This window comes from Bos mutus, chromosome 15, assembly GCF_027580195.1.
Source record: "Bos mutus isolate GX-2022 chromosome 15, NWIPB_WYAK_1.1, whole genome shotgun sequence".
Lineage (NCBI taxonomy): Eukaryota > Metazoa > Chordata > Mammalia > Artiodactyla > Bovidae > Bos > Bos mutus.
The window spans coordinates 18,794,837-18,807,103 of record NC_091631.1 but is presented as its reverse complement, the minus strand read 5'-3'; the positions used below and the strand labels follow the sequence as shown (position 1 = coordinate 18,807,103).

General features: G+C 35.9%; 1 protein-coding gene across 1 annotated transcript in view; it reads right to left on the bottom strand.

Moving 5' to 3' along the window:
• The window catches only part of CCDC73 (coiled-coil domain containing 73), a 111,752-nt gene extending 108,146 nt beyond the window's left edge, over positions 1-3,606 (bottom strand). The window contains exon 1 of the mRNA XM_005890875.3: positions 3,469-3,606. Within this exon, the coding sequence (XP_005890937.2) occupies positions 3,469-3,606 (138 nt within the window). The remainder of the gene's footprint in view (positions 1-3,468) is intronic.
• Between the last annotated feature and the right edge of the window lie 8,661 nt (positions 3,607-12,267).

Below are 12,267 nucleotides of genomic sequence, written 5' to 3'. Positions count from 1 at the left end.
TTGGGCTTCCCTCATAGCTCAGTTGGTAAAGAATCCACCTACAATGCAGGAGACCCCAGTTCAATTCCTGGGTCAGGAAGATCCTCTGGAGAAGGGATAGGCTACCCATTCCAGTATTCTTGGGCTTCCCTTGTGGCTCAGCTGGTAAAGAATCCACCTGCAATGCGGGAGACCTGGGTTCAATCCCTGGGTTGGGAAGATCCCCTGGAGAGGGAAAGGCTACCCACTCCAGTATTCTGGCCTAGAGAATTCCATGGACTATACAGTCCATGGGGTTGCAAAGACTCAGACACGACTGAGCGACTTTCACACACATGCTAGTCTGTTTTAATTTTTAGATTCCACATTTCATTTTGCATAATGCCTTCCATCTATGTTGCTGCAAACAGCAAAATGTCATTTTTCATGGATTAGTAGTATTCCATTGTAGTATTGTCGGAGAAGGCGATGGCACCCCACTCCAGTACACTTGCCTGGAAAATCCTATGGACGGAGGAGCCTGGTAGGCTGAAGTCCATGGGGTCGCTGGGAGTCAGACACAACTGAGCAATTTCACTTTCACTTTTCACTTTCATGCATTGGAGAAGGAAATGGCAACCCACTCTAGTGTTCTTGCCTGGATAATCCCAGGGATGGGGGAGACTGGTGGGCTGCTGTCTATGGGGTCGCACAGAGTCGGACACGACTGAAGCGACTTAGCAGCAGCAGCAGCAGCATTGTAGTATTGTAGTAGTATTCCAATGCAGGAGACCTAGGTTCAATCCCTTGGTTGGGAAGATACCCTGGAGAAGGAAATGGCTACCCACTCCAGTACTCTTGCCTGGAGAATTACATGAACAAAGGAGCCTGGTGGGCTACAGTCGATGGGGTCTCAAAGAGTCAGACTCGACTGAGCAACTAACATTTTCACTTTTAGTATTCCACTGTACATGTATGGACGAATGGATGGATGGATGGATATGTATACGTGTGTGTGTGTGTGTGTGTGAATACACCACAATTTCTTTATCCATTCATCTGCTGATGGACATTTAGATTGCTTCCACATCCTGGCAACTAAATAATGCTTCTCTGAACACTGGGGTACATGCATCTATTTGAATTAGCATTTGAGCTCTTTCAAATATATACCCAGGAGTGCAGTAGCTGGGTCATATGGTAGTCCTATTTTTAGTTCTTCAAGAAATCTCCATACTGTTATCCATTGCGGCTACGTCAATTTACATTCCCCAACAGTGCATGAGGGTTCCCTTTTTTTCACATCCTTGCCAGCATTTGTTGTTTGTGTTCTATTTGATGACAGCCATTCTGATGGGTATGAATCAGTTTGGTTTTGATTTGCATTTCCCTAATGATTAGCAACGCTGAGCATCTTTTCATGTGCCTGTTGGCCATCTGCATATCCTCCTTAGAAAAATATCTACTCAGTGCTCCTTCCTATTTTTAAACAGGTTGTTTGTTTTTCTGATGTTGAGTTATATGACCTGTTTATATATTTTGGATATTAACCCCTTATTGGTCATATCACTTGCAAATATCTTCTCCTTTACAGCAATGGTTAGAGGAACTTCTCTAGGAGAAAAAAGAAGAGGCCACAACTGGAAACAAGAAAATTAGGAAATGAAAAAGCTCATCAGTAAAGGGAAAGAAACAGTAAAGGTAGGAAATCATCCACATACAAAGTTAGCAGAGTTCTGAAAGACAAAAGTAGCAAAATTATTTATATCCACAATAAGCAATTAAGGGATACACAAAATAATTAGATGCAAAATATGCTATCAACAACAGCAATAATTAGGGGAGTAGAGTATAAATGTAGGGTTTTAAAAATGCATTTGAAATTGAGAGATGAGTAAATTAAAACAATCATGAATATATATAGATTGCTATACAAAAACTTCATAGTAAACCAGAAACCAAAAATCTATAATAGATATACACCAGAAAAAGAAATGCAAACATAACCCTAAAGACAGTCATCAAATCACAAAAGAATAAAGAGGAAGAAAGGCTTATAAACCAAATCCAAAACAATTGACAAAATGGCAGTAAGAACATATATAATGATAATTACCTTAAATGTAATGAACTAAATGTTACAACCAAAAGACACAGAGTGGCTGAATGGATACAGAAACATGACCCATATATACACCGTCTATAAAAGACTCGCTTCAGATCTAAAGACACACATTAAAACTCAAAGTGAGGGGATGGAAAAAGGTATTACATGCAAACGGAAACCTAAAGAAGGCCAGAGCAGCAATACTTATATCAGACAAAATAGACTTTAAAATAAAGAGTAAGACTATTAGATGAGACAAAGAACAACACTACATAGATCAAGAGATCAAAGAAGATATAACAAGTATAAATATATATGCACCTAATATAGGAACACCTCAATATATAAGACAAATATTATCAGACATAAAAAAAGAAGTCAACAGCAACACAATAATAGTAGGGGACTTTATTCAGAAAAGATACTATTTTAAGCTAGTTTTATAAAAAAGTTATTTTCAAAACTTATCCAAGATATCTATTTTTTAAAGCATAATTTCTTCTTTGTTTAATAGACTTTTGTTACATTGGTTGAAAGTAGCTTTATATATAGGATGGTAATTAAATTTCCTTATTATGACAACAAATTTCAGTATTTTAAAATCTTAAAACAGGGTTCATAAAAATAAAACTGTTTCAGGTTATTTTTTTACTCCTACTTATACTTTATTTCCAGGAAGTCACCAAATTTTACTGATTCTCTCTACGGTAGAGAGAATCTACCCTCAGTTACATGTAAGTCCTAATTACTTCATCCCTAGATCATTATTACAAAGATTAAGAATTTATTTTTTTCATCTCAGAATCTTACCAACTCAAATCTAACACAGAGGTGATAACTTGTTCTGCAAATTCAGAGTCTCAGAAATGAAATGCTTTTCAGGGTTTCTGTCCAATACAAATCTCCTGCTAAAACCAAACATCTTTTACAATTTAATACTAGATATCCCCTTACTAAAAATTTCAGGGTTATCGTTTTTAAAAACAGGGATATTTTATTATTTGAAGTCAAAATACTACATATATTTATTGTCACTTAATCATGTTATTTGTTTATTTAATCATTTAATCATTTCATTAGTATCTATCAAAACTGTACTGTGAAACAGCAGTTCTTTTTTTTTTAATCAGTCACAGTATCCAACTGTAATGCTATCTATGCATTCTAAGGCACTCAATGCTAGCTAGCTTATGAAATCTCTTTTATTTTTTACCTTGGTTTATAACTTCTTTTCCACCTCCAGATGTTGACTAAATCTGACCTTTTCTCTTTTACTCTGTTAGCGAGGCTAGATTTCTTTTTTCTAAATAAGAAGCTATTTTGTTGTCTTTTTCTCTCCTTAAGACAAAAAAATAATGAACAAAATCAAGTTCTCTGACTTAATGTTTTAAAAAGAAACTCACCCTTCTCATTCGTAATTCTTCTAATGCTTCCAGTAAACTTGTTTTGAAATCTAATAGTTGAATAGAAAACAATGTCTCTGAAGAACTTTGAAGAGAGAAGGCAGATGATGCTGACTCAGTCTTAAAATCGTTCTCCATATTAACATTTATTTCCTGTAATATAAATAGGTTTTAACTGAAAAAAATTTATTTAGGTTTTTCAAGTAAAAGCACAGTCATCGTAAAAATAAAACAACTTGTATCCCATAACCCTCCAGGTTTAACACTGAATAACAATTTTGTCATCACTGTTATTCTGATCTTGATACACAAAACACTCAGCAACAATGACCCTATTCTATTTCTCGGTGGCTGAGGCTTTTTCTTTTACCTTAGTACCCTTAAGAACAAATTTTCTGCTCCTAACCACCCAAAGACTGGGTTCCTAATGTTACAGACAAGGCTTGACTCAGTACTAACCTGATCATACCAAGTCTGAGATAGATACTGTGCTTCTTAACTTTGTTTTGATATAAAGCATTTTGTAAGGACAGTGTGAATACTAATTAACAGAAATGCAATCTTTAAACCCAACAAAGTTGGGAAAGGGGGAATGTGATAACTGCCTTTTGCTATAAACCAAGGCATTTAAATGTGTTTCTCAACCCAGAAAAAAGTATGAATCAGGCTGCAAGAAGTTTTTCAACTTTTCATTCTAATAATTGATTCACAAGCGGCTGCAAAGAAATGTACAATGAGTCCTATGCACCATTCACTCAGCCTCTCCTAATGTTAACATTTTGTATAGTAACAGGACAATAAGAAAACTGTCTGACACTGGTACAACTCAGAGAGCTTATGATTATTTTACTGATTATACATACACTAGTTTGTGTATGTGTCTGTGTTTATAATTCTATGAAAGTTTATTATACATACAGCTTCATTCAACTACACTACAATCACGATATAGAACTGTACCATCAACATAGGCTCCCTCATGCAGCTTCTTTGTCTCCATACCCACTACACTGATCTTTTCTCTAATTTTATTATTTCCAGAATATTATATAAATGGAATCATATATCATGCAACCCACTGAAACTGGATTTTTTTCACTTATAATAATTACACTGAGATTCATCCACGTTGTTGTACATATCAATAGTTCATTCCTTTCTACTGCTGAGCAATATTCCATGGTATAGACATATTATGGTTTAACCATGCACTCACTGAAAGACATCTGAGTTGTTCTCAGTTTTTGGCTCTTATGAATAAAGCTGCTATGAACATTCATGTACAAGTTTCTATATGAACAAATGTCTTCATTTCTTAGGGATAAGTGTCCAAGAGTGTAACTGCTGGGCTGAATAAATATTGAGTCAGTTTTCAGTTTTAAAAGTCAAACTATTTCCCAGAGTGGTTATGCCATTTTACACCCTATTTGGCAATGTACAAGTGTTCAGTTTCTCCAAAGACCCACCACTATTTGGTATTATTACTACTTTTTATTTTAGCCATCCTGATAGGTATTGTATTAGTAAATGTTCTTCAGAGAAAAGAGAACTAATAGAGTATATATATAAAAAGGTTTATTTCAAGGAATTGGTTCATGTGATTGTGGGGTCTGACAAATCGAAAATCTTTAGGACAGGCCAAAAGGCTGGAGACCCTGGAAAGAGGTAATACTACAACTTAAGTCCAAAGGTAATCTGGAAGCACAATTCCTTCTTCCTTAGGGAACCTCAATCTTTTTTTCTTACAACCTTCAACTGATTAGATAAGGCCCATCCACATTATAATTGGAGAAGGAAATGGCAACCCACTCCAGTGTTCTTGCCTGGAGAATCCCAGGGCTGGGGGAGCCTGGTGGGCTGCCGTCTATGGGGTCGCACAGAGTCAGACACGACTGAAGTGACTTAGCATAGCATAGCATAGCATAGCATAGCATAGCATAGCATCCACATTATAAAGGGTAATTTGCTTTAGTCGAAGTCTACTGATTTAAGTGTTGATCTCATCTAAAAACTATCTTCACAGACACAGATGTCTGACCAAGTATCTGGGTACTGTGACATAGCCAACTTGACAAAAAAATTAACCATCACAATTGTGTATGTAAGAAACTTTATAAAAGGGAAACTTCCATTCCTAAAAATAATGGGCTATGTTATTTGGACTAACAGTCCAACTAAAAACAACAATTCCAAATAAAATATTTTTAAAATCTTAAAAGTATCAAAGACCTAGCCAGTGGGATTGACTGATGGATTGCATGTGAGGTGAGACAAAGAGAGGAGTCAAGGATAATTTTGAAGTTTTTGGCCTGAGCACCACCTGGGTGGATTGAACAGTGGAGGGAAGACTGCAGGCTGGAGCATTTGGGGAGGCAGGGCTGGCAAGTTCAGGAGTTCAGTTTTGGACATGGATTTTGGATGTCCAAATGAAGCAGACATCAAGGTAAGTGGATATGTGCTCTGGAGATGAAGAGGACTGGTTCCACAACTTGTGGTGATGTGTCAAGAGATATCAGTAAGAAGAGGGCAACGGGAACTTATCTTCAAGTTTCCCATTGTTCCGTCTTAACAGAAATGTAGTATTCCATTCCATTTCAGTTTTCCATTCTATTGCTAATTCATGTGTTCAGGTGAAGGCTTTTAGACAAATAGTTGTTCAGAAATATAACAGTTAACACTTAAAGGACACAGACTACCTGCCAGGTGGGGGTCTCAGCTCATAATATATATTATTATAACTCAATCCTCAAAACAAATCTTTCTTGGATAAGTAAAATCATCATCCCCATTTTTTGCAGGTGAAGAAACAAAGGAACACAGAGGTTAGTAAACTTCCAGAGGTTTCGCAGCTAATAAGTGATGAAAGCAGAATTTGAAAACGGACACGTTGACTCCGGAGTCCCTGCCCCAAACACTATATTGTACTGTTTTTGTAGTGCTTGGAACCCTAATGTTCTTCCATGTTAATGAAATAAAGATACCGTAGCCCTTTCAACTTTTCAGAGTTGACTAAAACAGAGTTCTACATTACTAAATGATGTATGATGCTGTTTTAAATTGCCTTTATTTTAATAAAATATCAACACTTTTATTGTGTCAAGTTCCTTTTAGTCTCTATAAATCAAGGTATTTTGACTATGAATTTTATGTTGTTATAGCTTAATGATGCTCACTGATTACGTCAATAGATTTTTTTTTCTTGGCTGTACCGCCCAGCATGCGGGATCTTAAGTTCCCCGATCAGGAATCAAACCTGCACCCCCTGCAGTGGAAGCATGGAGTCTTAAACACTGGATCTCCAGGGAAATCCCAGGTCAATAGAATTTTAAAGTTTGCCAAACTCAACTCTGTGGTTATGAAGCTACTGGCAGGAGAAAACAAAAAAGTAATCTAAGTTTCTTCCTGAATTTGACTTCTCTGCTCACAAATATTTTTCTGTTGTGAAACTTGTCTGAGACTGAAAAGGTGAGCAAAGGGGTGGAATCTACTTTCAGAGTGAAATGGATTTCTTGGACAATGGCCCATTATAAGGAATACTTTTCATTTGACAGCCTTACATCACACATGAATGAAAACTGCTATTTTTAAGTGGTTTATTATGTTCAATGAATGAAACTACCTTATTGAATTTGCTGATGAATGTTACATGGTATATAAAATTTAGTAACAGCTTTGGTGGCCTCTGGCTTAAGAGACATGGAATTCAAACCTAAGGCCTGCCAAAGCAGGGAGCCTAATAAAAAACCAACTATATTAAGTAGAATTCAGAAGAGTTAACTCTCAGATAAAATTGAAGCAAAAATAACCATCTTCAATAGGAGAGTTACTTTGGTGCCAAGCAAATAAATCCTAAAGGAGAAAAGGGAGGGGGAGGGGAAGAATGAGAAGATTAAACAAAAAGTATCATCACAAGAAATGTTTAAAAACTTAACTTCAGATGAATTTGTTAACAAAAGTTACTTCACAGGATAGTGAAAGATACATCAATTTGTGAATATGATTTTAAATGTTTCCATACTGGAAGTGCCGATTAAGCAAATAAAAAGTCTCTTTATTGTAGGTATTCAAAGAATCTTCTGGATAATTTTTCAGGGAGAGTGAGTAGCACATAAAGATAATTAGGCATGGAAAGAAGCACTGCATTATGAGAACAAGTTTAAAAAGGCACATACATACCGTAGATTTCTGGCATTATCACAAACAGACTTTAAAAACAAATATGCTTAGTATGTTTAAAGAAATAAAGTCAAGGTTGAAACTATTATATCTGCAAAGAATACCAGATATTTTTAAAGATCCAAGTATAATCTCTAGGTATGAAAAATATATAATCAACAATTGATAACTCAATCCATATGTTTGGTAGAAGACTGGACATAGTTGAAAAGAGAATCAGTGTACTAGAAAATAGATCAGGTACAAATGGAGGATGCAGTAAGGAAATTAAAATATGCAAAGTACAGAAGAAAGTTAAGAAAGATGAAGTATAAAGTGAGAGGCTATAAAACCATTCCCCAAAGAAGAGAGAAACAGGCTATATTCTGAAAACCTAATAACTGAGAATTATCCAAAACCTAGATAGCATATTCAAAAGCAGAGACATTACTTTGCCAACAAAGGTTCGTCTAGTAAAGGCTATGGTTTTTCCTGTGGTCGTGTATGGATGTGAGAGTTGGACTGTGAAGAAGGCTGAGCGCCGAAGAATTGATACTTTTGAACTGTGGTGTTGGAGAAGACTCTTGAGAGTCCCTTGGACTGCAAGGAGATCCAACCAGTCCATTCTGAAGGAGATCAGCCCTGGGATTTCTTTGGAAGGAATGGTGCTAAAGCTGAAACTCCAGTACTTTGGCCACCTCATGTGAAGAGCTGACTCATTGGAAAAGACTCTGATGCTGGGAGGGATTGGGGCAGGAGGAGAAGGGGACGACAGAGGATGAGATGGCTGGATGGCATCACTGACTCGATGGATGTGAGTCTCAGTGAACTCCGGGAGTTGGTGATGGACATGGAGGCCTGGCGTGCTGCGATTCATGGGGTCGCAAAGAGTCGGACACAACTGAGCGACTGATCTGATCTGATCTGATCTGATCCAAAACTGAAGAAAACATCAAGCTTCAGATCAAGAATCCCAATGAATCAAAAAATGCTGCATTTGATTTAATTCTGACTGAGAAACTGAAAAGAAAAGGATCCCTTTGTTTTAATCTCACGTTAAACTAATTGTACTTAGTTCACGGCTCACCTCTTCAGTCCATGCAGAATTCTGTACTTGACTCCTGTGTGCTTGGTTTCTAATTCCATTCCTTTTCCAAACCTTCACAGAGCACCTCTAATACTTTTGATATGCATCCTTAAAGCTATAGTTATCCTCTTTAATGTACATAGTGTATGTATATTAAATTGACATAAATTCTATTTTATTACAGAGGAAAAAATTGTAGTTAGTCCACAATGGATTTTTAAAAATCCGTATCTACAGATAGCACAGTAAAGTGTCAGAAAAAATTTCAAAGGACTTAAACCATACAGATAATACCAAAACAAGGAATCAAAATATGGAAATGAAATATTATAGACCAGTATAGCTCATGAAAGTAGATCCAAATTCTAAACAAAATAAGCACATACTGAAGCTAATAATGGATAAAAATGATGTATGATAATAAAGTAAATTTACCACAGAAACGTAAGATTTAACAATAGAAAATCAGTTACTGTAATTCTATATACTAAGATGCTAAAAGAAAAAAACTACATGATCACAGATTTTTTTAAAAGCATCTGAAAATATGCAACAATTGTTTATGATATTTTTTAAAGCTCTCAGAAAACAATAAGCAAATGAGAATTTCCTTAATCAGCATAATCTACAAAAAGGTTTCAGCAACATCATGCTTAATAGTAAAAAATTGAAAGCATTCTCTTTGAGATCATGAATAAGGCAAGAATTTCAATTACCACTACATTTTATTAAAGGTAGTATGAGAAAGCAAGAAAAAGAAATAAAAGCCATATAGACAAAAGCAATTCACTGATGAAATAACTGTGAATAAAAATAACTTTTTAAAATTACAAATGACATACTAGAAAAAATAGGAGAATTAGCAAACTAGAGAGAAATAAAAATAATACACAATAACCAACTGTATTCCTGTACACTAAGAAAAAAATCTTGGGAATAAAACTTAAAATAACATTTGCAATAGCTAGAATAAATCTAACAAAACATGTTTAAGATTTTTAGGCAGAAAAATATAAAACTTGATTAAATAATATCTAAATAAATGAAGAAATACACCATATTCATATACCAGAAGCCTCAAAAGTGAAAAGAAGCCAATTATTCCCAAATTGAAAAACTCAATTCAATGCAATCTCAGACAAATCCTAATAGTTCTTGCAAAATTCAGTAACGTAATTTTTAAATTAATACAGAAACAGAAATGCAAATAATGAAAAACAGCCAAGATACTCTTAAAAAGTGGGAAGACTTGTTCCATCAATTATGAAGTTTTATTATAGCACTAGAGCAATTAAGACAATGTGACAATGTTGCAGGAAAATACAAAAAGACCTATGAAATAAAACCGGGAATCCAGACCAGTGGATGTTCTTATGTGTGTACATATATTTATATACCATATACACGTGGAAGGACTACTTATTTTCAATAAATAGTTCTGGGATGACTACACATCTATTTCAGAAAAAAAGTGAAATTTGACCCCTGCTTCACATAATATGCAAAGATAATCCCAAATGGATCAGAGAACCAATTTTAAAGCAAAAGTGTAATCCTGTTGTGAGATACTACAGAATATACTAGTTGCTCTTGAACTGAGGAATGATTTTTTTAAACAAGACACCAAAAGCACTAGTAATGAAGCAAAAGACTAATCTCTTTACTACTGAAATTAAAAACTTCTGTTCACCAAAAAATATCAAAGAGAATAAAAAGATAAATCACAAACTGGAAAAAGTTATTTTTAACACATATAACCCAAAAAAAGACTAACACCAAGAATATTTTAAATGTAGTAAGAAAAAAAATGACAGATAAACTAACAGAAAAGTATACATAGTATTTAAACAGGTACTTCATAAAAGAGGATATTCAAATAGCCAATATACACAGGAGAATGTGCTCAGTTTCACTGGTAATTAGGAAAACGAAAATTAAAACTCCAAGATTCCACAAACATACTCATCAGATTAACAAACATTTTAAAATTGGACATTACCAAAGATTAGTGAAGAAGTGAAACAATGGAAACTCCCAGACACTGTCAGTGTGTACACTGGTGAAAACAGTTTGGAAGTATAAAGTTAAACATATAAAGATAAAAATCCTTTATCGGTTGTAACAGCCCCCTCAAAACCTAATGGCTTAAAATAACAACGATTAAAAAACAAAACGAGTACCTCAACATTTGAGGTACATTTGTTGTTGTTCAATCCCTCAGTCGTGTCCAACTCTTTATGACCCCATGGGCTGCAGCATGCTAGGCTTCCCTGTTCATCACGAACTCCTGGAGCTTGCTCAAACTCATGCCGATCAAGTCAGTGATGCCATCCAACCATCTCATCCTCTGTCCTTCCCTTCTCCTCCTGACTTCAATCTTTCCCAGCATCAGGGTCTTTCCAATGAGTCGGTTCTTTGCATTAGGTGGCCAAAGTATTGGAGTTTCAGCTTCAGCATCAATCCTTCTAATGAATATTCAGGACTGATATCCTTCAGAATGGACTGGTTGGATCTCCTTGCAGTCCAAGGGACTCTCAAGAGTCTTCTCCAACACCACAGTTCAAAAGCATCAATTCTTCAGTGCTCAGCTTTCTTTATGGTTCAACTCTCACATCCATACATGACTACTGGAAAAACCATAGCTCTGACTAGACGGACTTTTGTTGGCAAAGTAATGTCTCTGCTTTTTAGTATGCTGTCTAGGTTAGACATAGCTTTTCTTCCAAGGAGCAACCATCTTCTAATTTCATGGCTGCAGTCATCATCTGCAGTGATTTTGAAGCCCCCAAAAATAAAGTCTCTCACTGTTTCCATTGTTTCCCTATCTATTTGCCATGAAGTGATAAGACTGGATGCCATGATCTTAGTTTTTTGAACGCTGAGTTTTAAGCCAGCTTTTTCACTCTCCTTTTCACCTTCATCAAGAGGTTCTTTAATTCCTCTTCACTTTCTGCCATAAGGGTGGTGTCATCTGCATATCTGAGGTTATTGATATTTCTCCTGGCAATCTTGATTCCAGCTTGTGCTTCATCCAGTCCAGCATTTCTCATGATGTACTCTGCATATAAGTTAAAGAAGTAGGGTGACAATATACAGCCTTGATGTACTCCTTTCCCAATTTGGAACCAGTCAGTTGTTCTACGTCCAGTTCTAACTGTTGCTTCTTGACCTGCATACTGGTTTAGCAGGAGGCAGGGAAGCTTGTCTGGTATTCCCATCTCTTTAAGGATGTTCCACAGTTTGTTGTGATCCACACAGTCAAAGGCTTTAGCGTAGTCAATGAAGCAGAAGTAGATGTTTTCCTGGAATTCTCTTGCTATTTCTGTGATCCAATGGATGATAGTAATTTGATCTCTGGTTCCTCTGTCTTTTCTAAATCCAGCTTGAACATCTGGAAGTTCTCAGTTCACCTACTGTTGAAGCCTAGCTTGGATAATTTTGAGCATTACTTTGCTAATGCGAGTGCTAATGCTAGTGTGTGAGATGAGTACAATTGTGTGATAGTTTGAACTGTCTTTGGCATTGCCCTTCTTTATTACCTCAACATAATAAAGGCC